At 49.1% G+C, this 27,122-nt stretch overlaps 11 protein-coding genes across 11 annotated transcripts; 7 read left to right on the forward strand and 4 right to left on the reverse strand.

The window, feature by feature from the left end:
* Positions 1-555: 555 nt before the first annotated feature.
* On the forward strand, positions 556-1,531 carry TRV_00120 (uncharacterized protein; the record flags this gene model as incomplete). Its single annotated transcript, XM_003025660.1, has 3 exons — positions 556-569; positions 686-1,379; positions 1,457-1,531. 3 exons carry the CDS (start codon positions 556-558, stop codon positions 1,529-1,531), a joined length of 783 nt encoding a protein of 260 aa, XP_003025706.1.
* A 1,960-nt stretch (positions 1,532-3,491) lies between these two features.
* On the forward strand, positions 3,492-4,553 carry TRV_00121 (oxidoreductase, short chain dehydrogenase/reductase family; the record flags this gene model as incomplete). Its single annotated transcript, XM_003025661.1, has 4 exons — positions 3,492-3,687; positions 3,744-3,772; positions 3,835-4,173; positions 4,242-4,553. 4 exons carry the CDS (start codon positions 3,492-3,494, stop codon positions 4,551-4,553), a joined length of 876 nt encoding a protein of 291 aa, XP_003025707.1.
* Positions 4,554-5,343: 790 nt separating this feature from the next.
* TRV_00122 (uncharacterized protein) lies at positions 5,344-5,924 on the forward strand (the record flags this gene model as incomplete). The annotated part of the gene is made up of 2 exons (XM_003025662.1): positions 5,344-5,355; positions 5,442-5,924. The coding sequence occupies 2 exons, from the start codon at positions 5,344-5,346 to the stop codon at positions 5,922-5,924; spliced, it is 495 nt and encodes a 164-aa protein (XP_003025708.1).
* A 1,512-nt stretch (positions 5,925-7,436) lies between these two features.
* On the forward strand, positions 7,437-10,730 carry TRV_00123 (RNA interference and gene silencing protein (Qde2), putative; the record flags this gene model as incomplete). The annotated part of the gene is made up of 4 exons (XM_003025663.1): positions 7,437-7,654; positions 7,800-8,860; positions 8,940-9,181; positions 9,270-10,730. 4 exons carry the CDS (start codon positions 7,437-7,439, stop codon positions 10,728-10,730), a joined length of 2,982 nt encoding a protein of 993 aa, XP_003025709.1.
* Positions 10,731-11,241: 511 nt separating this feature from the next.
* On the reverse strand, positions 11,242-11,912 carry TRV_00124 (uncharacterized protein; the record flags this gene model as incomplete). Its single annotated transcript, XM_003025664.1, has 2 exons — positions 11,242-11,525; positions 11,714-11,912. 2 exons carry the CDS (start codon positions 11,910-11,912, stop codon positions 11,242-11,244), a joined length of 483 nt encoding a protein of 160 aa, XP_003025710.1.
* Positions 11,913-12,235: 323 nt separating this feature from the next.
* TRV_00125 (uncharacterized protein) lies at positions 12,236-13,328 on the reverse strand (the record flags this gene model as incomplete). Its single annotated transcript, XM_003025665.1, has 4 exons — positions 12,236-12,475; positions 12,546-12,830; positions 12,907-13,105; positions 13,186-13,328. 4 exons carry the CDS (start codon positions 13,326-13,328, stop codon positions 12,236-12,238), a joined length of 867 nt encoding a protein of 288 aa, XP_003025711.1.
* Positions 13,329-15,837: 2,509 nt separating this feature from the next.
* On the forward strand, positions 15,838-16,576 carry TRV_00126 (uncharacterized protein; the record flags this gene model as incomplete). The annotated part of the gene is made up of 2 exons (XM_003025666.1): positions 15,838-16,078; positions 16,167-16,576. The coding sequence occupies 2 exons, from the start codon at positions 15,838-15,840 to the stop codon at positions 16,574-16,576; spliced, it is 651 nt and encodes a 216-aa protein (XP_003025712.1).
* Positions 16,577-18,467: 1,891 nt separating this feature from the next.
* TRV_00127 (uncharacterized protein) lies at positions 18,468-19,659 on the forward strand (the record flags this gene model as incomplete). Its single annotated transcript, XM_003025667.1, has 4 exons — positions 18,468-18,693; positions 18,787-19,068; positions 19,192-19,335; positions 19,394-19,659. The coding sequence occupies 4 exons, from the start codon at positions 18,468-18,470 to the stop codon at positions 19,657-19,659; spliced, it is 918 nt and encodes a 305-aa protein (XP_003025713.1).
* A 217-nt stretch (positions 19,660-19,876) lies between these two features.
* Positions 19,877-20,665, reverse strand: TRV_00128 (DUF858 domain protein; the record flags this gene model as incomplete). Its single annotated transcript, XM_003025668.1, has 1 exon — positions 19,877-20,665. One exon carries the CDS (start codon positions 20,663-20,665, stop codon positions 19,877-19,879), a length of 789 nt encoding a protein of 262 aa, XP_003025714.1.
* Positions 20,666-20,841: 176 nt separating this feature from the next.
* TRV_00129 (aldehyde dehydrogenase ALDH) lies at positions 20,842-22,809 on the forward strand (the record flags this gene model as incomplete). The annotated part of the gene is made up of 3 exons (XM_003025669.1): positions 20,842-21,236; positions 21,315-21,514; positions 21,629-22,809. The coding sequence occupies 3 exons, from the start codon at positions 20,842-20,844 to the stop codon at positions 22,807-22,809; spliced, it is 1,776 nt and encodes a 591-aa protein (XP_003025715.1).
* A 1,675-nt stretch (positions 22,810-24,484) lies between these two features.
* Positions 24,485-24,724, reverse strand: TRV_00130 (uncharacterized protein; the record flags this gene model as incomplete). The annotated part of the gene is made up of 1 exon (XM_003025670.1): positions 24,485-24,724. One exon carries the CDS (start codon positions 24,722-24,724, stop codon positions 24,485-24,487), a length of 240 nt encoding a protein of 79 aa, XP_003025716.1.
* Between the last annotated feature and the right edge of the window lie 2,398 nt (positions 24,725-27,122).

A 27,122-nucleotide genomic window follows, 5' to 3' on the forward strand; every position in this document is an offset into this window, starting at 1 on the left:
AGCTTGGAATTGAGAGACTTGGGTGCTCTCGCTGTCTGCGGTACCTCCTTGCCCAGCTGACGTGGCCCTCGCGTCTCCCACCCACGTCCAGCGAGATCATGAAGCCATCTAGAACCCTCTCGCTTTGTCTTCTTCCTGTTGTTGTGGTTGTATGGAGGAGTTTGCTGCTGTTGGTTCTTCTTCTTTCTTCTCTGTTGCGTTTTCCTCGCTGACTAAAGAAGATTACTAATATATGACTAGAAATGTATATCACATGATATCATGTGACACTTGTCTTAGTCATTTCTTAATAAACTCCTTAGTCATCCCATCCAAACATGCGTCCACGAGACCCCTTCTTACCCTAGAAGGCAAGAACAACAAAAGCGCGAACGCGCCTTCCCCACACTTTCCTTTTTCCCGCACCCGCCTCCCCTTGGCCCGTGTGCCTTCCCACCAAGAACTATATGCAAATAAGCGCCCAGGATCCCGTTTGATGAAGACATAGAGTGGCTAGTAAGGCGTGTTATACACCCAGAGTTTACTAGTTCTGACCAGGGATCAGGCTGATGCAAGATGTGGAAAGACAGGTACCTGGATACACACTCTATTTCTTCCCCATGTTGAACCCCGGATTGGTCATCACAGCCTCATGATGACAATGACCGTGGGCCATCCATGATCTGACAGTTCCGTTTTCAAGTAGTGGTACCAAGCGTCAGAATATCCAGCGTGAGAGCGCGAGTGACGACAGTGACGACAGTGGTCGGATACTTCCAGCCCAGCACCGTAAAAGACTGAGAAGAAACACCATCGTCCCCAAGACTAGTGATAATCACAGTGTCGGGTGTGGAGATAGCGATGATGTCAAGTCTGGAGGCGGTGACATTGATTTGAGGGACCGCAGAATGCCAGAAAAACGGTTCTTGGTACTTACAGCAGCAGGGACAGCTTGTGATCCAGAGTTGATACCTTCACCAGAGACAAGTTCTGACGTCAGGGACGAAGTTCTTGATCGAGAGGATCAAGGACAGTCGACATCAACCCCAAGTGAACAACAAGTAGATGAAGACTCGATGGCCCACAGTAGTGATCAGCGAATCGCCGAAGGCGAGGAACTTGAGTCTTCACTAGAAGATTTCAAGGAGTCAAGCGGGTCAGAAGACGAAGACAACAGCGGCTCGTTACCACTAGAGCCTGAAGAGGCCAGTGATTCTAACTTTGACCTAGAATCAGAGTCTGAGGCCGCGAGCACCGATACATCCGAATCGAAATTGTTGACCCAGGCATCGAGAAGAAAAATTTTTAGGAAGAGAGGTTCCGTACCTCAGATAAAACGTCGCAGTCGTAGTGCCGAAGATCACTACCACAAACGCTGGCATTCAGGGAAGCCATCAAGGGTATGATATATCAGCAAGTAATACTCCGTAGTGATACTTGAGTAACAACTTAGTACTTTGCTGACACTATGACGTAGGAAGCACAGCAGAACATTGTGGAGAAGTTACGGTACGTATTCTTCTCCTTTGCAGCCACTAGTGATGGTGGTTAACTGTTAGAAATAGCTCTATGTTCTGGGAGGGAGGGAGCGGAAATGGTGCTCGCCTCCCGAGATGTTTTTCGTGCCGCATGTCTGGTGTTGTAAGTAGTCTAAATTTGTTAAGTAGTATGTCTCGTGAGGTCTCACTGACGCTGTATTTTAGACTCCACCATCAGACGGTACCCTGATTGGAGATAGGCTGGAGGAACGACTGCCCTGCGGCTGCCTGTACAAAGTGCGACCGTGCCATTAACCCTGTACTTTGGAGGATTTTGACTGACCCCCGATGATCAGGAAGCCATGTTGGAAATGTACCTCGCAAAAAGAGGAATCCTGACAGTGAGTGGCTAAATAGCTAGTGAACGGCATTTCAGCCGTCCAGGTGACCAGACTGATACTGACGTGTTGATCTCCTTTTTGTTGAGATGTCCAACAATATTCCCCAGAAACAACAGCGCCAGCGGCAAGATAGGCTTGGCCAGCACCATCGCCGCGACCTCATCAATATGTTTGAGCTCTTCTTTGGCCCATTCACTGTGGAGAAGGCATGTAACCGACCCCAACTGATCGAAATCACCAGAAACGGGAAAAGAAAAACACAATTATTGAAGGACAAATGACCATGTTAGCTAACGGCTTTTCTCTCTTCGTATCGACGATACAGATGCTGAACCTGGGCGGTGCTCGGCTCAAAGCTGCCGAAGAAGCAGCTCGGCAAGACGACATGTTGGCCGACCGCCTGAGTAGTACGCGTCTCTAGCCACCAAGTCGGCCGTTTCTTGCGCTTCGAAAGCCATCTCTGTGCCTCAAGTGCATCATTGCATTATGTGTACCATCCCGCCTGCCTGGTTACAAGTCCTTGAAAGCAGGTCGATCACCCCCAGCGAGTCTGCGTACCAAAACGTGCTTTCAAGGTAAAGCATGCATGTTTTACACCACTCATCCTTATTAATAATTCTCCCATCCAGACGTCGATGCCAGTGGAGCCGCCAGAATCTGCGAGGTCTTCTGATGCTCTTCTTTTTGCTTCTTTTCCCCAATAACACTCACCAGCGCGCACTGCTATTTATACTCGATTTTGCCTCCCGCGATCCAGGCCGTCGGGGCCAAGCGCCCAGCGTCTCCACCAACCGGCACCCCGGATTGCCCTTTTTGGCCATCCGCGCCAGCTTATCCCCACGGCGTCTCCACCGACCTTAAATCCGAGCTTAATAGGAGGAACTCGGTTTGCATGGTTGCTGGAACATTGATGTAAGATTGAGTGCTGTAGAGTTATAAAGTGACTAGTACTGTTGATGTTTCCTGCTGCTGCGCTGGCCAGAACGTCAGCAGACCTGCTCCTGTTTCAACACTCGGTCCGTTGGCCGCTGGAGAATGGCTACTTGGGAGGCTTGCTCATTATCTAGCTAAACTAGAAGACTAGCAGTCAAGTACTAAGCAACTGACTAGTAGTTTACCCCATACTTCCGTGCTCCGGCCATTCCAGGCTCTGTCTGTTGGCTGGCCTGCCCAGGTACTGCCTTATCCGGCCGGTTGCCCCGTCTTCGGAGTACACGATACCGCTCTGGGGATTCCGGCCTCGTTGCCCTGTTTGCTTTGCTCAGGAATCAACAGGAATGAGCAGGGCCATGCCATGTCTCGTACACATCAACTACCGTCAATGGTGCCTTGTCCTCCTTCCTTGATCGGCTGAATGGCAAAGGGGGGAAGGCCTGGCCCAACACCCGCCATCCTGTCCGCAGCGCCTCGTTTAACCCAACTGCGAGTACATAAATAAGGTCACACGGATCCCATCTTGTCTTCCCTGACCTCCCTTTCGCTCACTGACAGACCAAAACTCATTCATCGAATCCCCCTCACTGGCTCGTATTTGCGTTGTGTTGTACTCAGGCAACTATAAAAAGCCTTACTATTCTTCCTTTGACTACTTTGGCATCTTTTCCCCCGTTAAACCCACAGACAACCGTTCGGAATGCAACTCACCAATATGGCTGATTCCAAACAAATACTGGCCGTGTCGGCCCCTGGTGCAAAGCCGCCAGTTCTCTTGGGCACAAAGGAGCGCCTCCCTGAGTTCCAGCTTGCTAATAAGGTTGTGCTTGTGTCCGGAGCTGCCAGAGGCCTTGGGTTGACCCAGGCTGAGGCCCTGCTAGAAGCGGGAGCTGTTGGTATGGATCATTGCCTTCCAATCTTCAACAGCTCCCTCATGCTGACGTTTCGATAGTCTATGCACTGGACCGTCTCGAAGAGCCCGTAAGTCATGAATCCACTACTATTCCACTCTGCGAACTTCCAGCTAAACGTGCCAAAATCAGTCCGAAGACTTCCACCGAGTGAAAATCCGCGCCACAAAGGAACTCAACACTGAGTTCCATTACCGACGCATCGACGTCCGTGACACCGAGGACCTTGAGAGAATCGTGCAGGAGATAGCTGACAAGCATGGCCGCATCGATGGTCTGGTTGCTGCTGCGGGCATCCAGCAAGAAACTCCCGCACTCGAGTACACGGCCAAGGATGCAAACACCATGTTCGAAGTCAATATCACCGGTGTCTTCATGACTGCCAAAGCAGTTGCTAAGCAGATGATTCGCTTTGGAACCAAGGGCAGCATTGTCATGATTGCCAGCATGAGTGGCACGATCGCCAACAGAGTATGCTCCCCACCTCCGCCTCCACCTCTGAATGATTACCTAGTCAGACCATATCTGACCGACTACAGGGTCTAATCTGTCCAGCCTACAACGCTAGCAAGGCCGGTGTCATCCAGCTTGCTCGCAACCTTGCTTCTGAATGGGGCCAGTACGGCATCCGTGTCAACACCATCTCCCCGGGCTACATCGTGACCGCTATGGTTGAAAATCTATTCGTCGAGTTCCCAGAGCGCAAGACCCAGTGGCCAAAGGAGAACATGCTCGGCCGTCTCAGCGAGCCCTCAGAATACCGAGGCGCAGCCGTCTTCCTTATCAGCGACGCCAGTAGCTTCATGACCGGAAGCGATCTCAGAATCGACGGTGGCCATGCTGCATGGTAACACCATCTTCTAAGCTGGTTTTCCCAACAATTCACTCTCTTTATTTTCCTATTTCTCACCTCATTTAGCGACGTTTGCGATGTTTCTTTGTCTCCATTGTTCGTTTTGTTCAGTTCACATGCTTTGACTGGGTTCCCGCATAGGTCTTTTTTTCCCTTCGTTTTATCAATAATTATGGTTGCCCATCTCTGCACTTAATAGATGATAATTGGTGGGGGGGTGGTCGGGGCAGCTGGAATGCATAGGTGTAGCTGACATGGCTGGATGTTCTGGGCCGGGGGCGATATTTGAATCCGGCCTGGCGTTGCATGGGGGGTGTCAGTTCTGAAGGGCCAGAATGTTGCTAGTATGATAATAACAAGCAAATAAACAAGATCAATGTCCTTTTTCCTGCATCCTGCTGCATCTAAAGTATGCAGTCTAAGGTAATATGAATGGAGTATAGACATAACGAAGTTCTTCCATCGTCTAGCAGTAGAATAATAATAGCAAGAAGTTGAAGCAAAGAAAAAAGGAAAAGAAACACTCTAGTTGAAGATCACGAGCCGAGGCTTGGTCCATGCTGACTAAGCAGACAACCTCCCTCCCCCCAAAAAGCAAATATTAATTTAGACAACACAACGCAGGCAACATTCACCAACCTTCAGCTAGGGAATATAGAAAAAAACGCTGGACTAGCATATCAATCAGAGTTTCGCGTTCTACAATCTTCCTATTCGCCTGTCGAATACTCAGACTCAGCTACTCAGCTTCTCCCACTGACAACAATCGGCAACAGCTCCCCGGCGCCATGGCTGAACAAGTGAGTACCTCATTAGTCAACTCAGCTCCCTAGTTAGCTAGATACATCGGTCATAAGGTACTGATACTATTCGATGACTCTACTAGACCAAGAGCCATATTGCTGACCCTCCCACTGGTCTGTACTTCTTCTACGGCACCTTGATGGACCCGACGCTCTTGGTCCAGCTCCTCCACCTAGATAAGCTCCCTGACCTACGCCCCGCGTCGATCAAGGGGTACAAGTTCAAGCTTTGGGGCCCCTACCCGGCACTTCTGGACGACGAGCACGATGATTCTGCCGTGATTGAAGGAGCTGTGTATAACGTCGAGTCGGTAGAGCATGCGCACGCCCTCGCAAACTATGAGACCAAGAATTATACTACGGGCACCACCACGGCGTATTACTCTGACGGACAGCAGCCAGAGACTGACCAGGTTACCATCTATGTGTTTGCGGGCAATCGGAGAGACTTGACGGAGGGAGATTTCAATCTGGAGAGATGGATGAAAATGATGGGCAGGGGGAAGGTGTTGGATGATTTGGCTGCTAAGAAGGCTGGGTCTGCTAAGAAGCCCGAGTCCTCTTGAATAATAGAATGGTGCTAGTCTTACAATGGCGGGTAAAAGGGAATTTCTTCGGTCTGAACGCTTATGATAGACGGGCGAGGGTTATGCAGGCAACTCCGGGTGAGCTATGGGAATCAACCATTGTTCAATGCGTTTCTTATTCTCCTTTGTGTCTGTAGAATGGAGCTGATTCGAGTGTCGACAGCGTCTTTCGCCACCTGATAATGAACCGTTGACAAGCTCCCGTCATTATAGCCGAGGAAAGGCTTGTCTCTCCCTGAAAGACACCGCGCGCACACACTACGGAGTATATCCGTACCACCTAACTTCATTATGGCCAGAACAAGAGAGTAGGTATCGTCATTGTTGTACCCTGTTCAAAGCAGCCCCTAGTTAATTGGCCACCAACGCCCTAGGCAGTGGCATTATCAATGACCTATTCCTCTCTTCAAAGACGCATTGTTAAGCGGCGGCCTCTAGCCGGGAGGCTCCCTGAGCCGCCTCGTCTCTTCTCTTCCGCTTCCGTCACACGGCCGGAGCCGTCTGGCGTGACGGGTGAGCTCATGGCCGCAACCGCAGTGGATGGTCTCCATCCATGTAAACAAACAAAACCGCCCAAGCAGCGGGAAACACGACGGCAAGGTTCGCCGGGAGCCATGGGTCGCCTGCATCCCGAGCCAGGCTACTGTACCTCGAGCCCGCGTTCGGCCCTGCAGCGGTATCTTGCGCCATGCTCCGTACACTCCGTAACCAACAGCGACTCCAACTCCTCCCCTCGAGTCCTGTCCTCTCTTCTAGCAACCACCCAAATTATTATATAACGAATAATAATAATACACACATAATCAAGCCAGCGAGGAGAGAGAAAAGCAAAGAAAGTGACACGTCGATCCGGCGGCGGGCTTACCTAAGCGCTCTCCACCGCCCGTTGGGCGAAAGAAATATTTACATTATTATTATCATTGTGCGTGGTTGGCGGCCGCCGACGTTCGACTTCACCTCTTCACCTCTTCACCTCTGCGCCTCGCAACCGCATCCGGGCTCCCTTCAGGCGGAAACGGAAGACATAGAGCCTGCAGGAGAAAGCTCGCAAAGCCGCCTGCTGCAGACAAGGGTGCACCCAGAGACTGGTGAAACTTGCCCTTTTTCTTGCTTCCGCCTGCTGTTTGTTTCAGCAGGACAACAACGAAAAGGGAGTTTCAACCGCGTGTCAACACTGGCATATTTATATCAGACAGTCTGCTCTGCTTCTCGCTGATATCTGCATCTTTTTCTTCTCTGTATCGCTGCATTATCTACTTGCTCTTCTATCTCTACCCCCGGTTTGCCTGTTTATCTCCCTTCCCAAGGAGCTCTATACGCGGCTGTTGGCCTACTCTATTTGAGTGAAGAGAAAATTACCGAGTACGTGCAGCGACTTGATATCAGGCCTGATTGGCTGCTCTTCGGGCTTTTTTCCTTCATTTGTTTTTTACTTCGAATACAAAGTTGAACTCGGGGTTATTGAACTAGCATCTGAGACATTTGCTCACCATGTCTGAACGCGGTGGTTACCGAGGCCGCGGCCGTGGTGGCGGAGATCGTGGTGACCGTGGAGGAAGTCGGGGCCGCGGTGGCGGTGGCCGTGGTGGTCGTGGTGGTCGCGGCGGAGGAGACTTCGATGGCGGACGTGGCCGTGCAACCTTCACTGGCGGCAGAGGAGGACGCGGTGGAGGAGGTCGTGGACGCGGTGGTTCTCCAAGCATCTATGGGTAATTGGACTTTTCATATTGTTTTGACACTTTTTTTTTTTTTTTTGTTTTTGTTTTGGGTCATTTGTGATTGATCATGGAAATGATCAATCTCCGGTATGAGACTTGCTTGTCGTTTGAACTAATGCGTTGATGTGGTATATAGCGAAGGCCATCCTGTTCCTCCACCAGATGCCGAGGTTCAAAAGATCGAGGATACCTACATCAAACAACGCAAAGGGTTGAGCCTTGACACTCTCAAGCTCTCCCAGGCTTTCCCCCTGAGACCGGCCTATGGTACGCGTGGTAACCCCGTGGTTCTCTGGGCAAACTACTTCCCACTGGTCCCTCAGACAGGCATCACTCTGTACCGCTACACCGTCAATGTCGGGGTCGAGGGCAAGCAGCCACCTGGCTACCGGAAACTTAAGCGGATCTTTGAAATTCTGCTGGAAGACCATTTGTCTGCCTTCCAAGGTCACATAGCCACTGATTTTAAGGCCACCTTGATCTCGACCACCTCCTTGGATTTGACGTCTGAGTCGCTCGAGGTTGCATATCGGGATGAATTTGACGCCGTTGCTGAGCCGAATGCCCCCAGATACCCGCTCCGTATCGTTGAAATCGCCCCGTTGGTCTTGGATGAGCTTCTCAAGTTCCTCAAGTCCCCAGGAGCCGATGCATTCGGCCAGAGCAAGGAAGAATACCTCCAGGCCCTCAACATCGTCACCGGCCACTTCCCCAAGATCTCCCTTGATACCTTTAATGTTGGCCCTAACAAACATTTCAAGACGAAAACGAAGGACATTTTTGATCTTGGAGGAGGTCTCAATGCTTACCGGGGCTATTTTGTCAGCACTCGAGCTGCGACGTCTCGTCTCCTGGTCAATGTGCAAGTCAAGCACACGACTTGCTTTTACGACGGACCCTTGGTCAATCTGATGACGAGCACACACAACTTATTCGGTCTGAAGCAAATGAACAACTTGCTCAAGGGCGTCAAAATCTCGGTCACCCATCTTCCACCAAAGACCAATAAAAAGGGCGAGAGCGTCAATCGCACAAAGACTATTCTCGGGCTTGCTACCGCTAAGGACGGTGCAAGCTGTGAATTCCCACCAAAAGTTGAACACTCGGGCGCTGGACCAGCTGATGTCCAGTTTTACATTTCAGGAAGTGAGCACTTCGAAACCGGCTACCATTCTGTTTATGACTACTTTAAAGTCCGTATGTATTACTGTTTCTTCCCTCTATCTTTTTTTAATACCCCTTCATCGGTTGATACAACGCTAACTATCTAAGCTAGGTTATAAAATCGAGCTGGACATGCGTTCTCCTGTGGTTAATATCGGCACGATGGCCAACCCCAGCTATCTTCCTGCTGAGGTCTGCATAATTGAGCCAGGCCAGTCAATCAGATCCAAGCTTAGCCCTGCTCAGACCCAAAAGATGATTTCTTTTGCCGTTAGACGTCCAAAGGAAAATGCTGAGGCCATCGTCAACCACGGGGCCCAAATTATCGGTGCAACCCTCCAGCCTCAAGCCACAGTGAGTTCCTTTTCTTTTGCGATGCCTTGATGAGCGTCGATGCTTGCTTCGAAGTGATTCCCACAATTATACTAATACTTACTCCCAGGACACCATGGGCATCTCCTTTACCCCCAAGCTGATCACGGTTCCGGGACGCGTCTTGAGCAACCCTTCTGTTCGTTATAAGGGTCAGGGTGTGGCTGCCATCCGCTCTGGTAGTTGGAACCTCAACAATTTAACCTTTAGAGTTCCTGGCGCTCCCTTGAAGGATTGGGCGTATGTCATGATTGGAGATGGCCACATCCCTTCTGATCCAGATCGCGCCGTCACGGACTTTATCAACACCGCCAGGGCACAAGGCTTAACCTTGTCACCTCCACTGAAGGCTGGCGGAAACACTGATGGTCTCGCGTGGGTGGTGAATTACAGAGACCCCGGCAATGTCGAGAAGAACGTGGATGAGATGTTTAGACGAATCAAGTCAAATGCCAATCTCAAGAACGCGAGACTACTGTTAGTTATCCTTCCAAATGATAACCCGACAGTATACAAACGGATCAAGCTCAATGGCGAGGTCTTCCATGGCATTCAAACCGTCTGTGTCATCATGTCGAAGTTTACCAAGTCGAGCAATGTGCAGTACCATGCCAACGTTGCCATGAAGTTCAATTTGAAACTCGGAGGTACAAACCATGTCCTTGATGATTCCAAAATGGGAATCATCGCAGGTGGCAAGACGATGGTTGTTGGCATTGATGTCACTCACCCTGCTCCAGGATCATCTGAGACTGCCCCTAGTGTTGCTGGCATGGTTGCCAGTATTGACAAAACCCTCGGCCAATGGCCAGCAATTCTGAGATTGCAGCGTGAGGCTAAGCAAGAGATGGTCGATGATCTCACTGACATGCTCAAGTCCCGCCTTCGCCTTTGGCATAAGAAGAATGGCGTGTACCCTGAGAACATCCTTGTCTACCGTGACGGTGTCTCGGAGGGTCAGTACGGCAAGGTCCTGCATGAAGAGCATCCCCGCCTACTCAGGGCCTGCAAGGAACTTTACACCGGCGGAGTAACCGCGAAGCTGCCTCGAATGACTATCATCGTTGTTGGGAAACGGCACAACACTCGTTTCTACCCAACCAAGGCCGAAGATTCCGAGAAGGACAATGCTCGCTGTGGCACTGTTGTTGACCGCGGTGTCACCGAAACTCGTAACTGGGACTTCTTCCTACAGGCCCATACCGCCCTTCAAGGAACTGCTCGTCCTGCGCATTACTATGTTGTCCTCGACGAGATTTTCTCCCGCCGCCAGAACCCGGCATATCCAACCGTCGCTGACGAGCTTGAAGATCTCACTCACAACATGTGTTACCTCTTCGCTCGTGCCACCAAGGCTGTCAGCATCTGCCCACCGGCGTACTATGCCGATCTTGTTTGCGAGAGAGCAAGAGCTTATCTCAACTACTTTTACGACGAGAACCTTAGCCAGAAGTCTGGATCGGCCTCTGTTGCTTCCGCAAAACATCTCCAGCCTCACCCCAACGTTATTGATACCATGTTCTACATGTAATGTGGTATTTATAACCACCAACAACACGATGATGGACTCCCTGGGCATATCTATACTCCATCCTCCTTTACCACTGTTCGGGTTATTTCCTTTTTCCTCCTTTTCTACTGCGTCGTATCTTTTTTTTTCTTTCTATCTTTTGAACTCAGCCTACTTATGTTTTGCTCTATCAAGCTACGCCAAATTGTGACCCGGGAAAAGTGGCAGACACATTGAAAGCGTGTTTTGGCGAACCAGTTGGATACTACTTGACCAAGTTAGTTGAGCAAGAGAGCGAATGATTGTCTCTCCCAATTGGGGTACTGATTGATTACACTGTCGTCAGCTAATTGCTGCTTTTATCTTCTATCTTTTATCTCTTACATATCGATAAAAAAAAAAAACCAAAACCGCTCCATTGGATGGTCTCTAATAATACAACAACATTATGCATGCTTCGTCGTCCATTGTCTAGTTAGTTATATCGTACAAGGCCTTTTCCACCAAAATCGTGACAAATGCGAAATAAGCATCACCGTACATCCGCTACCACCCCCTTTGGCCCTAAGCTAGTCAAAGTTCCCTTCTTCAATCCAAACTGTGTCTCAATAACCTCCTCACTAACCCCTTGTCCATCTCTCATGGAGATAATCTGCTTCAAACTAACAACGTCCACAAACCGACGTCCTGCGTGGTCCTTTCTCCCCAACGACTCCATGTCAGCCTCAGCCTCAGCTGATATTCTTGTCCGCGACATCAGCGTTAACAACGACGGATTCGCCTTGACTTCTTCACTTATTGCTCCGGGAGTAGGTGCTGAGACATTCCGCCCCCTCGGCTGGTTAAATGTGCTGCTTCGTGAAAGTGTGGGCATAGGAGTTACAGGTCCTATCGAGCGAAGCGAGGCTGCAAAGTCGGGATCCCGGGCGTCAAGATCGATTGCTTTCAGCGCAGTCAGTAATGGGATACTCTGTATGTTTGTGCAATACTATACGTTGACATACCTTCTGACCGAGTGGTGCTTGCTTTCTCTTGACCCTGTGTGTTTGCACGGTTGGTTGTCGGTGCTTGCGGCTGCGTCTGCGACGGCGGCTGAGAGGCAGCTGGTGTGCTGGTGGTTGAAGGGGAGGGCCGAAGAGGATATTGGCGGCGGGAAGCAGCTGATGCTGCTGCGCGCGCTGGTTTTGAAGCTGATGTGCCCATTGTATATGCGAGGTATGGCTATGTTTGTTGTTCTTGTTCGTAGCTTGTGGAGGAAAATTGACTGCGGTGTTGAAATTTGGTGATGTCACTGGATTTTAGTTAACGTTACTTTCGTACGACGAGCAAGCTTGCATGTGTCGGCCAATGGGACGGCAATGAAAGTAATTGACTACAGAAATGAGATAAGTTTCATATACGCTTGTACTGCTATTTTATCTAAATCCGCATGTGACATCAAATGTAGGGGTTTAAGAGTGACAGTCTATAGCCATGGGATGCCAATAATCCCAGTGTTTTTGTTGAATAACAGGAGATGTCTGTATCTATCGATGACCGGCAAGTCGTCTCTGCTGCACTTCACCCAGAGCTCTGCTTCCACTTATAACCGATACAACTCCAATGGCTGCAGCAACCGGTAGCGTCTGGAAAAGGTTCCAGCTCGTGTAGTACATGAAGAAGGTCAACTCAAGCCCAACGATGGACCCGACGAAAACTATATGTGGGAGAGGTGCGGATTTCAGTGCAACGGAAAGGTGATTGGCATTGGCACCCATGTAAAGCCACTGTATTTATCGATATTTGTTAGTATGTCTTAAATAGTGCGAACTGAATTGTTTAGAGGTATAAACTCACCGAGATCGCAAGGAGCGGTAGGGTGGCCAGGACAGCAAGGACAAAGAACAGGGAGACAATCATTGGTGGGCTGCGCGGGTCTTCTCGGAACGTATGGTGGATTTCTTCCAGTTTGCCGTATCGAAGAGCCTTTGAGGTGGAAAGAGGGGTATCCGGCTTATGTTCGACTGATAGTTTAAAGACGGACTTGTAATAACCGCTTGAGGAACCAAAGGAAGCAATCAATAGGGAGGCTTCAACTGGGGTTTTGGCAGTGAGGAATTGAACAGGGAGGTCCTTCTGATTCTATAGTCGATATAATGGTTAGAAATAATCTGGTAAATTAACCTGGTATACGCAGTTTACTGTCATTTCAACTGACCAATTCGACAACAGCCTTTCCATTCCCCTTGACATTGAGCGGGTATGAGATGTCCAGCCCTGAGTCAATTTCTCTGAGGGTCAAAAAGGCCTGATGAGGTCTGGCCGCAACTTCATCCTCCTGTATCGTCAGAAGGAGCTTCAGTGTGCTTGCATCGTTCAGTGTTATCGTCTTAGCCAACGGCTTGTCTTGTGATAGCCTGTGGTGGTAGTTAGCAAATAGCTAACAAATAAGGCGACAGGTACTGCCAAATGCTTCCAATGGCTGGCAAAAGCATACTTGTGCTTCTCGGCGCCGCCTATCCCAGCACCCTTCTGATGGATAGATAGTGTGCCATCGGCAAACCCCCATCCGGATGAAGCGCATAATCCTGGAGCAGCTAGAGCTAGGAGACCGAGTTGGAGAGCTGCAAAAAGCCGCATGATGGCTGGCCGGACAAGGAAACTCGAAAAGTCGATAAGCAGATATTCTCCCAAGCCCTGTCGCGACGTCTAGCAGTGTCTTTCACTGGTCTTGAATTGTCCATCCAGTTATCGCCAACGTCGTCCCTCTCGCCCTTTTGCTTCTTGACAGATATCGTGATATTACGTAATATATAGGTACAACTGCTTAGTCATCTGTTCTTCCTTTGCTTTTGTTGGAGCCGGAGTTAAGACTCGGATATACGATGCGCCGCTGCCGCCACCTCCCGCCATCCATCCATGCCATGGAAGTCATAAGACAGCAGGCCATCGTCATTCATCATTTCTACGCCTATTTATCTGCTTTTCCAGTGCTCAGGTAGAGTCGAGGCATTCGTTTGCTGCTCCGTCGTGTCTTGGAGCTCAGGCTACGTGACGTTCCCTCGAGCTTCCGAAAGGCTATGAGCCCGGTTCATATCGCAAAAAGCGTACGTTGAAGAACTGCTCGACAAGTTCGGAATGGCACAAGCCAAAGCAGCTCCTACACTGATGGGGAGCATCAAGAGCAAGGAGAGCCGTTGAATGATAAGGACCCGATATTTTAGGTGGTCTCAACTGGCTAGCGATCAAAACGCGGCCTGATATATGCTTTACCCTGGGCGAACTCCAACGGGCAATTAAAAACGCTACATCCGTTCATTTGCAACAAGCCAAGCATATCCTCAGATACCTTACAGGCCAACCGGGCGCCGCCTTACATAGGCAAACACCCAGAACGGCGTCTGGAAACTTTCATTAACGCCGAAGACCAGATCAACGGTAAATACGTGGAGTCCTACATCTTCTTCTACACCGACTATCCAATCAAATAGAGGTCTATACGACAAAGCTAGTTATTACATCTAGCACGGTGGCCGAATTCGTGATTCGAAGAAGCTATTAAGGAGCTGCTTTAAAGCGCTTAAGTCGCTTAACCTGCCAATGGTCGAACCGATAATGCTATAGATAGACAGCGTAAACAAAATAAATGCTGTGACTGGTTGTTTCTACCGCAAGACTACTCGCTGGCTCGATAACCGCTACTTCGTGGTCCAACAATACCGTGATAAAGGCGTTATTCAGCTCAAATATGTTAACACGGATAATAACGCTGCTAACGGCCTAAGCAAACCGCTCGAACGTACGAAATTTGCAAGATTCCTACCGCTACTAGACCTACAGAACGTTCGACAGGCTTGATGCCAAACAACAATTACAACCATCCTTTCCTATGTTATTTCACATGTACTTTACACCAAAGTGTCAATCACCAATGATGCAGAGCATCGAACACACTTCTTCGATATCTTGAACGACGAGCCTTCAAGACACGAAAACGCCAGCTTCAGCAGTTTCAACAGCAGGAAGCCATTACTACAAAGAAACTAGCCCTTTTCGCTGAAGAGAACCGCTACACGATTGAATATGTCGGATCCTGCATAGTATAACTACTAGTCAGGTCTAGGAACAGCCAAACCAACGATGATATGAATCCCTTCACTGCATGCCCTTTTCGATCATATATCCTCGGATATAAATATGTTTGAAGATACACATAGTCATAATCTCCTGGATATGTGCTATAATATACTGCGGGCGGCATTTCATAACATATATTTCCACCCAAGAGTGATACCTACATGAGCTTTATGTGCTTTACAAGGGCAATTTAATTAGGGAAGCGGCGTGAACTTATCCTAGTTAGCCATATACAGGCTTCGTTTCTAGAGCAAACATGCCAATTATCGGGATACTCAGTCGGACAGGTTCAAACAACACTCTATTTCAAATAGCAAGCTTGCTATAACTATCGAAAATATATAGAAGCAGTCTCTATTACTAAATGACACTCTATTTTCTAGCGTGGTACATTTATTAAATAGGAAGAAACAGCTTGATACAATGGGACAATCTTTTTTTTACCTTAGAATAGGCCAGAATAGGAGGGAATCTTCCCCTGATACTGTCATCCTCCACTTCTAGTCCTAGTATTAGAAGTATTTGTCTATTGACTAGAAAAAAAAAGTTGTCTCTTTCTATCTATCTACAATGGCATTCACAGCTGTCACAGACAATGAAGGAGCGCCGAGTGTTGCATATGTTATTGTCTTGCATACATATATTCCGGGGCCCCTTTACTGTATTCAACGTCCAATGACACTGAAGATTGTCAATCGGCATAACACAGTCCTATTGTCTATTCGATGCTACACTTCAACAGAGGGCCTCTAATCCAGATGGGCATAAATACCACCACCACCCTTCGCCAGGTCCAGGGGTTTACCGACCAGGAAAGGAACCTCGTCTTCACTGTCAGCTCTTGTTATCGACCTTGAAGCTAGCTTGCATTCTACTATCTACCCTTTCGGCACGAACTTCCTTCGAGAGAGCATTCTCCATATTCCATCACATCTACAAGCTCTCTTCCTCCTCTGCCGCTTCTGCCGTTTTATTGCCATCGGACTCCCGACCACATTCCTCCTTGCCAAACATGGAGTCCGAGAAGAAACCCGCCGCTACCACTGCGCGCACGTCTGCACGCACTAGAAAGCCAACCAGCAAGGCCAGAGAGGCCGAACTCAACAGGGTTACAAAGCCCAAAGCAAGGCCCCGGAAGCGGGCAGTCAAGAAGGATGCTACAGCACCCAAAGGCTCCAAGCAGGAGCCAGAGAAGAGCCAGCCAAAGCTGGAGAGTCCAGAGCCGGTCAAGCCAGATACCGGCAAAGAGGCTGGTAAGTTCAGTTCCTCCACCGCATAAGCAACGAAGGTATCATGCATCTAACAACCTGCCTTTCTCAGTAGCACGTCCCGAGTTTCCAGCCATCCCAACCATTCTCGTCACTGACGAGACGGGCAGAATCACTAGGCTGCCCCAGACACCACCACGCCTCAGCAAGGAGGACGAACAAGCAGTAGCCATCCTGCTTGAACTGGCTGCCGCAGCAATGGCGCCAGACTTTATCCCAGAGGTTGAGGTCGACCTGGTGGCTTACAGCCACCAATTCTACTCTCAATTCCCGACGGCAGCAGAGGCAACGACGATGGGTCGGCTGGCCGACCCATCCGAGCTCTCCTGTCCCGACCTCCCGCGCCCGCATACCGACAATCAAGGCTGGACGCACACCGGCCGTGTCAATGAACACGGCGAAGAGTACATCGTCATCCCACCATCGTTCGCTAGATGGTCGCCCGCCGAGCCCACCGACCCTTCGCCAGCCATGGAGGCCTGATGTTGCGTCCTGTTGCTGGCAACGGGGCGCAACTGATGGCCTCCTGAGACAAATTTACCTGGCGTTTGTCGTTTCCACCGTTCAAGTTTGCTGTGGCTCACAAGTTGCCAAATTTTCCAGCGAGGGTATCTGACCCTGTGTTTTGTTAGATAGTTGTCTATTTCACTGTTCATATAGTTATGGGGCAAACGGATCAAGGGATACATAATGCATATTCTCATTTGTGGCATAGATAATGCCCTTTTTCTTCTACATTGAACGTTGTATAGAACGGAAGTTTGATATTGCAACTCAGCTAGTCAGTTGGCCAAGACGGGGGTGGTGATGACTAAAGCCCGCCGTACCAAAATCAAGACTCCATCGACAGAGTCTGGAACAACGACCGATTTCTGGCGATATCCGATCCAGTTCATAATCAATCGCAACCAACCATACTAAATAAACAGCTGCCCTTTATCTGTTGTCTCTAACTATTGATATCAGGGAGACCTCCATCCAAGCCTAGGCCATTCAAAAGATCACGAAAAGCGCAGTTCGAAATAACGAGTCGTCGCACCTCCCGAAAGATAGCAGCCTTTACCCGGAAAGAGAATACTGGATTATATACTCAGGGTGTCAGGACGAGTGCAAATCAAACTGAATCTGGAGCACAGGAGCCGGCTATTGCAGCGCTGCGAATTGCGCATAAATACCATACCAGGCCAACTCGGCATCCTATAAAACATGTCTTCAGCGAGACGAAGGACACCAGCGTCTGAACTGGCAAAAGCCATAAGCCAGTCTAAACAGAGCCCTAATGTGCACCTCCCACCGCCAAAGTCATCACATATCGTTCGGACGCAGGAGGAATTAGGACGAATGGGCGTGCGTGGGGCTCCAAAGCAGCCGGATATAAAGAAAACGCCGCAGTACAAATCTGCTGCTCGAAGGTGCGCTGATGTGGCTGTCTATAGTTCCTAAGACATTGCTAACTTTGGATATTTCCCGTCATTAGGTGGACTATGACAATAGTCGCGCTACCTATCCTGTTATACACAAGCTTTTCATTATACCAACGAGGTACACACCCTTTCTAGAAGCTGCTTGATATCCGCCCTGAATACCCCTCTTGATATTCAAGTCGTGGTCAAGGCTAATCTTTATTGCAATATAGTCATCTATGGAAAGTCGCCGAGGGATCTACCTGGAGTAAATGAATTCAGCTCACAGGCTGTATATTCCTCAACAGAGAGCCCCAAAAAATCCAACGACTGAGTAGCCCCTTTTTCCTGACCTTGCCGGCGCCGTCTATACGGCCATACGATTTGTATCATACCCAACTGACACCATCTCGACTCAATTCCAACCCTACTTCGAGCAACCGGCTTTGTAAGCCATAACGAAGTGGTGTTTACTTGTCTAACCGCACCGCACTACCGGAAAGACTGATGGCCCTTTTCTGTCAAAATGACAACACTAGGGGCACATTTTCATAAGCTCATAGAGACTGGTATATATATAAACCAGAAGAAAGCTCGTCCTTCTTGCATTACTGCATGATAAATGAATGTATACGGAGTGCGGCTAAACTAGACCCAACCCAATAGATGCCACACAACCCTGGCAGGTAGTTTTGAATTGGATATAGCTCCTAGAATATGTGTTTTTCGCACTTTTATTTGCCTGTAATGTTGATTTCGAGCACCTCGCCGTCGCCCTGACGCTCGCCCAGTCCTGGCCACGTGACGTCTTTATATTGACACGCCGCAAGCTTCCATCGACGTCGTTTGATCGTAAGATTCTCTAAATATCGTGTGATTTCCGACTTCTTTACCTGTATAGACCTTCATATCCTGTTTATTTTTGACTGCTGTCTAGGTTCACTCGCTTGTCCTATTGTGTATCTTTCGCAATGCCTGGTTCTACTGCGCAGAAAGCGCAAACGCAGGCCGTCTCCAGCAACCCCAAGAAACGCCGTAATAGGAGCGTACAGGCTGTAAAAGAGACAGCTGCATCATCCCGGCCGAAGCGCGTTGCGACAGCTGTGAAGAAAGCCGAAGCAGAAGATGCCATTGATGATGCTAAGAAGCGCCCAAAGAGCTCGAAAGTCAAGTCCGAGTCCGCAAAAGACAAGAAAGGTTTGACTGCCATTCGAATTAACCCCCTGCCAATGTTATCTCTATATGTATATGCCCATTACATTCATGATACATGACTGACAAGGTTGATAGCGGCCGTGAGGAGCCTGAAGAGTGGCTCTAAGCCTGTTCCTGGGAGAAAAGAGCGCCCTGCCAAAAAGTCAAACGGCGAAGCTACCATGGGAGAAGAGTGGGCTACAAAGAAAGCTACCATTGATGCGAAACCCAAGAGTACCGGCAAAGTAGAGTCTAAAGATGAAGGAAAATCATACTGGCTCATGAAGGCAGAGCCTGAGACAAGACTTGAAAAAGGAGTTGACGTGAGGTTTTCAATTGACGATCTGCGTGCTGCCACTGAGCCAGAGGGATGGGATGGTAAGCAAATATCCTGTTTTTATAATAATGGGTTCCCAGACTAATAACTTTGATTTTAGGAGTCAGGAACCCAGCTGGTAAGCTATATATTTGCGTTTCAGTTTCTGCTTGTACAGCGAGTAGCTCCTATTAACACCCACGTCATTGCAGCAAGAAACCATATGCGTGCAATGAAGAAAGGAGACCTCGCCTTCTTCTACCACTCAAACTGCAAGGTCCCAGGGATTGCAGGCACGATGGAAATCGTTCGAGAAAGCTCAGTAGACGGTATTTGCCATTTCCCCAACATTGCAGTTTCACGGCCTTGGGCTAATGTGTCATGTAGAGTCCGCATTTGACCCTGCACACCCGTATTATGATCCAAAGTCCAGTCGTGATAACCCTAAGTGGGATTGGGTCCATGTTCAATTTCGGAGCAAGTTCAAAAACCTGGTCACGCTCGCTGATATCAAGTCTCACGCAAAGCCTGGTGGTGCCTTGGAGAATCTCCAAATGGTTAAGCAATCTCGTCTAAGTGTGTCTCCTGTCACGGCAGAGCAATGGGATTTCCTTATGAGTTTGGCAGAGGAAGAAGAGCCTGTGAAAGAATAGCCAATAGATAATATCCGTGCTTTTTGTTGTCCCCCTCCCCCTTCGGCCACGAAAGCCCGCCAATTGTCTGGTATATCTGTTGCAAGTCCTTTTGACATGTTCTGGCGTTCGAATAAAGATATGTACAAGAATCTGTAGGTGGGCCCACGCGTCCTACCCCATTTGTAAGGGATTACATATATATATATATTGTGGCGACTCATTTTCAGTGTTGGTTTTAGGTGGAGGGTGTGTTGGGCTCGCAGTACAGTGCAAATAGCTTCACGGGAAGCAGATTCAAATGCCGAGGAAAGCCCAGCTGGTCTTCTTCCCTTATAATTGAATAGCCTGATCCCTGGAAAAGATGTTTGTACTTTTCTTCTGTCCGAGTGACGCTTTTATCCTGCGGATCAAAGGTATCGTGTGGCTTGGTATTGAGGTTCTCTTTGACAATAACCACGCCAGACGGCGAGAGTGCATCTTTGCACCGGGTCAAAAGCTGCACAACTTGGTCGTCGGTGAGATAGAGCAGACACCACTGGATCCATATCAGGTCGTATCTCTTCTCGGGTACCCAGTTCTCCAGGCCAGTGATGTAGACATCGCCAACTTTCCCTTCCGCCTTGAGCTTCCCTTCAATCAGCACTTTGGCAAAGGCCTCTACCGGCTCGACAATGTCCACTACCTCGCACACCTTGCTGAGTAGCCCTTCGGTAACTCTGCCAATGCCCGCCCCGCAGTCAACACCGAGCTGTAGCGGAGGCAGATGCGCCGTAGCAGAGAGAGCAGTCCCTCCCCCAATCGATGGCAGCAGACGGCGTACTTTGGCCAGAAAGGACCGTGAGGAGAGTAGATCCGCCCTTGAGATCTCAGGAAAACCTCCCAGCATGCCGTTTATGTTGGGTTCAACCGTCGTCCAGTATTCCACGGCGCCAGCGTTGTCAACCAGCCTGTCCGGGGGGAGCTGCCCGTCACCACCGCCGTCATCCCCGGGCCCGTCCGCCGTCTTCCGGTCACTGCGGTCCATAGTCCGAGCTCAGCTGCCTGGGATGCTGCGGAACGTCGCTCTTCTGCTGCTTTTTACGCCGTGCCCTGCCTTCGTCTTCCCTGCATGAGGTTCCCGCAGCTGGCTCCCGTCGGTCTCTGTTTTGGCTGCGGGACTTCGGCTGCGACTCCCGGAGGGGCAAGAAAAGGCAAAAATCTATGGATGAAACACCAAACATCGTCACCAGCAACAACAACCAACGACCAACGACGTCGGCATCAACTTTTGTATTGACTACATTGTATACGCAATATATGTTCCGTCCCTGGCCGCTGGTAGGACACTTCTGCTCTCGTCTTGCCCGTGTGTCTAGGTCTACTCTGCTGCTTCAGCGTGATACACAGCTCCGCCAACTATACCAACTAGCCCCCCGCCAGAAACAAACAGACCACAGATTCTTCTCCTCCAACCCAGTGTCCTGCAATATGTCTGGCCTGTCTGCAGAGCTCACAGCGCCCAATGGCAGGAAGTACACCCAGCCATTGGGACTATTCATCAACAACGAGTTTGTTGCCGCCAAATCAGGACAGACGATTGTATCGGTCAATCCCACGTATGCCATCATGTTTTCGAGCCCTTAAGAAATAAACACAGAAGTCTCTGGATTATGATGCTAATTTCCAATGAGCAGTGATGAGACGGAAATTGCCACTGTGCATGCTGCCGGCACGGAGGACGTAGACATCGCCGTCAACGCCGCCCGAGCAGCCTTGAAGCATCCCTCATGGAAGGATTTGTCAGGATCCGACAGAGGACGGATGATGGTTAAACTATCTGAGCTCGTCGAGCAACATGCAGAGACTTTGGCCACTATTGAAACATGGGATAACGGTATGTGCTGTCCCCTCTGCTCTTATTCACTCAGAGCCTTGTCCCACCCGTCGACTCGGGGGTATCTCCTTTTAAAGCGAAATAGGCCTGTATCTTACATGATCACGATCCTAGGAAAGCCATATTTGGTCTCCTTGAACGACGATGTAACTGAAGTTGCATCTGTCCTGAGATATTATGGCGGATTTGCCGACAAGATAGAAGGTAGGACTATCAGCACGACTGCCAATAAGTTTGCCTACACGTTACGCCAGCCCATCGGCGTCGTGGGCCAGATCATCCCGTGGAACTTTCCTTTGGCAATGGCTGCCTGGAAACTGGGCCCAGCTTTGGCATGTGGAAACACAGTTATTCTTAAAGCTGCAGAACAGACTCCTCTCAGTGTATTATACCTTGCAGGATTAGTGAAGGAAGCAGGATTTCCCCCTAGCGTTGTTAACATCCTCAATGGATACGGTAAGGAGGCCGGCACCGCCATTGCATCCCACACCGGTATCGACAAAGTTGCCTTCACTGGTTCTACAGCAACGGGCCGTGCTATCATGAAAATGGCTGCGGCTAACCTGAAGAACATCACTCTCGAAACCGGTGGCAAGTCGCCACTGATTGTCTTCGATGATGCAGACATTGATCAGGCTGCAAAGTGGGCTCATACCGGTATCATGTATAACATGGGCCAGGTCTGCACCGCCACATCTCGTCTCCTCGTCCACGAGGGTATTTATGATCAGTTCGTAACAAAATTCAAAGAGGTCATTGCGTCGACCAGCAAGATTGGCGATCCATTTGCAGAGGACACATTCCAGGGGCCCCAGGTGACCAAGGCCCAGTACGACCGTGTGCTTTCATATATTGAGGCCGGCAAATCCGAGGGTGCAACACTTGCTACAGGAGGAGTGCCACACCAGAAAGTTGGCAATGGCAAGGGTTACTTCATTGAACCAACAGTGTTCACCAATGTGACAGACAACATGACAATTTACCGGGAAGAAGTGTTTGGCCCCTTTGCCGTAGTCACCAGCTTCAAGACGGAAGAGGAAGCCCTGGCCAAGGCAAATGATACCACGTACGGTCTAGGCGCCGCAGTATTCACTCAAAATATCGAGCGTGGTCACAGGGTGGCCAGTGGTATCGAGGCTGGCATGGTCTGGATCAACAGCAGCAACGACAGTGACTTCCGTGTGCCATTTGGCGGTGTCAAGCAGTCGGGTGTCGGGAGGGAACTTGGCGAAGCTGGCCTCGAGGCATACTCCCAGGTTAAAGCCGTCCATCTCAACATGGGCACAAGATTGTGAGGCCGCGGAGATCAAGTGCAAAGAATCGGTGAAAGGCGAGCCACTCGCATGTTGTTTTGCATTTTGAATTGGAAAACAACAAGGTCAAACCAATCAAAGAACCCCCAAAAAAACAAAAAGGAAAGAAAGACAACTGAAACTAGCCTGCTTTTGGCCATAATCTCAGTCTATACTCCGTGTTCTGGGCTGTTCGTCACTTGCTGAGGCTGCGGGGGGCAGGTAGATTCGACAAAGTCCAAATCGATCTCGGAGATTCTTCTAAATAGCTCTAGTGGTTGTACGACGGATGAAATTGTTAATACATGAACTTTTTTAAAAATAACTCCATCGTATTGCTTACCGCTTACTGCTCATGCACTGCCTCGTTGCAGTTGGCTAGTTGGCTGGTTATATGCAAGCCAGAAACGCAACAGTTCAGTCCGGTTCGTATGCATGTACGAAGCATATTAGGCAGAAAAAAAAAAAAAATCAAACGCAGCCAATGCATGCGGCTACGCTGGATATCAAACGATGCCATGCAGCTTTCGCCATGCTTGCTTCCCCGGTGCAAAGACAAGTCACCGATCCTTTCTCACCCGAAAAAAAAAAAAAAAAAAAAAAAAAAAAAAAAAAAAAAGGAAAAAGAGGAAAAGGGACCAGACATTAATGACGAGATACAGTCATAATAACTATACAACCACGGTTTAGTAGCTCATTTGTTCCGCCAGCTTCCGGCAATCTTTCAGGGGTACGGGGTACGACAGTATGTATACTTACATACAACCCAAGCAGAAGTGTGCCTGCCCATGGCTCTAGTTAACAGATTAAAAATGGATTCTTTTTCTGCGTACCATTGCTTCGACACGGCCATCACAGCTGATCGTCTAGATAACCGAGGATAAACGAAGGATGCGAAATATGCCCTCGAATAAGATACCTTCCAGAATCTTGGTGGAATGAATAGAACCAGAATTATGGCCAGAAGACACCACAAAAATAGAACAAGAATGGTCATCAGACGCACGAGATGCAAGGTCAGAGGAAAAAGAAAAGTAAATGGCTTTTGAAGCTGAGGAGATTCTAAACGGGGGGTTCTGCATTGCCGGCTCGGCTATCGATATCATCACTTGTGCTCCGCTTCGTGGTGCTGGGAAAGCTTCAATCCTGGCGACGGTCATCGTCTTCGGTGGCGTACTCCGAACTGCCTAAGGAGAGACATCCAAGCAGCGAGAGATAACACAAAAATGGGAGGAGTTATTACCTGTTCTCCGTGAAGCCCGTTTATCCGTATATCCTTAACACGGTTGTCATGGCTATGGTAAGTGCCTCTGAACATTTAACATTATTGCTGCTACGCTGCTCAATAATTAATGGCTACTGTACTCCGTACACTGTGCTCATGGCACCAAGATCTCAAGCAGTGCCGTTTCTTTTTAGAATTCCGATCTGTACTGATTGGCATTGGTGTAGTGCTTGCCACCAAGAACAGCTTTCTGGGTCCCCTTTCCAGGCCTAAACTGGTGACTTGCCGAATGACAAGTCATCTCCATAGCTACACCAAGAGTTGGCGTCTCCCTCACAGGCGGATCGATGGATGAATGGAGCTTCAAGAGGCCGATACTGAGAAGCCAAGCAGACCAGGCAGGCCATTTTGTGGCGCTTGCGCGCAAGTCAGCTTCCAAGAAACGCTCGACTTTTATCGCTCGTCACCGGACTCTCGAAGCGAGTAAATATAGAAATCGTACAGGCCAGTTTCTGGGTCGCTTGAGACACCTGCAGCAAGCTCTTGCATCGTGTAACGGTCCCATTGCTTGTTCTCGTGTGCGTTGGCTTGACACACCCCCTCTGCAGCACGGGAGGAGGGGATCATGGTTTTTGATAGACTCCAAGGGCCAACAGCCGGTTGGTTATTGAGGCCAAAGGTAAAAAAAAGCATCGCAGGACGCAAGGGGTTAGGGAACGAAACCTATTCGTGGTGGACAGCTATCGCCACCACTATATCCGTCCTGTGTTGCACAGCCGTTGATCGTTGGTTGTTGGACACTTTTTTTCATCCTGGAGGATGTACGGAGTACGGCATACTCCGTCTCTGGCGGTATATTTCAACATGGAAATCTCCATCTATACACACGTGTGGGAATGAAAAAAAAAATAATAATAAATAAATAAATAAAGAAAAAAGATGCATCTGTAATGGAAAAATCATTACCGCATTATTTTTTATTTTTTATTTTTTTTTTTTTTCCCACTCTCGTCCGGTGGGTGTTCTGAGGAGAAATTTACTAGCTGCAAGGATCAGCTTCACTAAGTGCAGCTAATGCATCTCGACCCTGGAGCTGCACGGCATCTTATGCATAAACTGTTGGTCATCACTTGCACCTTGCAGGCAGAAGCTCTGTTTAAATGGTTGGATTGCGTCTCGAGCCGTTCAAGCTGCATTGGCAAACTATTCAATTGGCTCAACTCGTCTCGTCCATCTGGTGCGGCCAGTTAGGCTGAGCACAGAAAATCTCTCAGCGAAAGACAGACCCACGAAAGAAGATACAGCAACCTGCATTATCTTCTTCGGGAGAAGGGCGAACCACGCCAGCCCCTCCAACAAACGCCAGCAGCAGGAAGAGGCGTATCTTCCGCCCCCAACTGACTTGCGGCGCCATGTTCTGTCCGCGTGGCATCAACAAGGAATACCCTGGGTTCGACCACGAGAACCAACATTATGTGCCTTATTATAGACGGGGAAAACCGAGTCACAGCGTTCCAGATGGAAGAAAAAAAAAAAAAAAGAAATTGACAAAAGCAGAGGGGTGAATGTATGGATACGACATGCGTCGCACAAGTTCAGACATAATATCTTGTCCACGAGTCGGAATAAGCGCAAAGGATTGTCTGTGTCAGGCGAGCATATTAACCCGTTCGCTTGATTGTTGCACTGGTTAAAGAGAGATCTGTGGCAAGGAAAGCGAAGGGATTCTTAGAGTCGTCGTTGTACTCCGTAGAGAAGGAAGACAAGGAGCGTTTGCTCGTTTGTTCCACTACGAGCAGTTCTGGCGCAAACAACCAACATCATTTGACAAGAGGGATGGGTCACCAGGACCTGGCAAGCTTGTTGAAGCAATAATACTCCATGGAAGGGGGGTATATCTGCAGCTGGGGCCTGCAGCTGGGCAAAGAGAGTAGGAGAGTGAGATGCAATATTAAGTATCACAAGCAACGGTCTACGGGAACACAAGCTTAAGGCCGTCTATTTCATGACAACAGCGAAGATGGCGATTAGTGATAGTGTAAGTTGAGCCTTCAGGGAGGAGGCATAAGGGGAAGCAACGCCAGCCGGGGATGTCTACCAAAAAGGAAAAGCTACCGTCCCGATGGCGTTCGAGGAGGTGGGTTAGGAGGACAAATAGTTCCCATCATGGCCATGCTGCTCTTTCTGTAAGGAAGGTCAAGCAAACAAACAAGGCTCTGGCCAATGGTTACTTGCTCACTCTGACCAAGGAGTGAAAAAGGGGAGGGAAAAGAGAAGGCTGTGTACCTAGTTAGGGGGCGAGCTGGAGATATTGAGTTAGGCTAAATTAAATAAGGTGGCCCGGCGCCAGGGACCAGGGAACGAAACAACGTTCCTTCCCGTCTCCCAAACTTCGGCTGTGCGGCGTGGAGACGGGAGTGGTGTGAACAGACATTGGACGGAGTGGGAATGGAGACCTGTACACTTCCAGCTCCTCCGTTAAAGTCGCATGATCTGGACTGTGATCATCTTCGTATGAGCCTTGATCAAACGAGGCTGGTCATTTCGGGATTTCACAATTATCAGAGCTATCAATTTCGAGATCTTCCAATCATCTGCTGACTCGAAAGCGTGTTTTGGGGCGGGACGAGAAAATGTCTTGAGTTCAAGGTTTTGTTTTTCATGTCCCCGAGGATGGACATACGGAGTATGGAGTACAGAGCTCAAATAATGGCAGAGATATCGCCTCGGTAACAAAGCTCTTCGGTAACAAGTAAAAGGAGATGGCATGAGAGCCAAGCAAGCTCCCGTGCCAGGAATCAGGGGAGACTTTCCGAGCTTGGTGGTATGAAATGGCAAGCAGACATCAAGGTCCTGAAATATTACCAAAGGTTCCCTCCACGGAAAACCTCTAGCAGGGTTCCTGGAACAGGTAGCGATTGGCAGCTCTGCCCTCCCATGATATACCAATCTCTTTCGATACAGGCTCTATCACAGTCCTCCGGACAACTTGGGCTAACTGATGGGGTGGAATGATGGGTAAGGTAAAAAAAAAAAAAAACGAAAGGAAGAAAGAAAGAAAGAAAGAAAAGAAAAAAAAAAAGAAAAAAAA

This window comes from Trichophyton verrucosum (genome assembly GCF_000151505.1).
Source record: "Trichophyton verrucosum HKI 0517 chromosome Unknown contig00006_1.f1.exp, whole genome shotgun sequence".
Taxonomy (NCBI): Eukaryota; Fungi; Ascomycota; class Eurotiomycetes; order Onygenales; family Arthrodermataceae; genus Trichophyton; species Trichophyton verrucosum.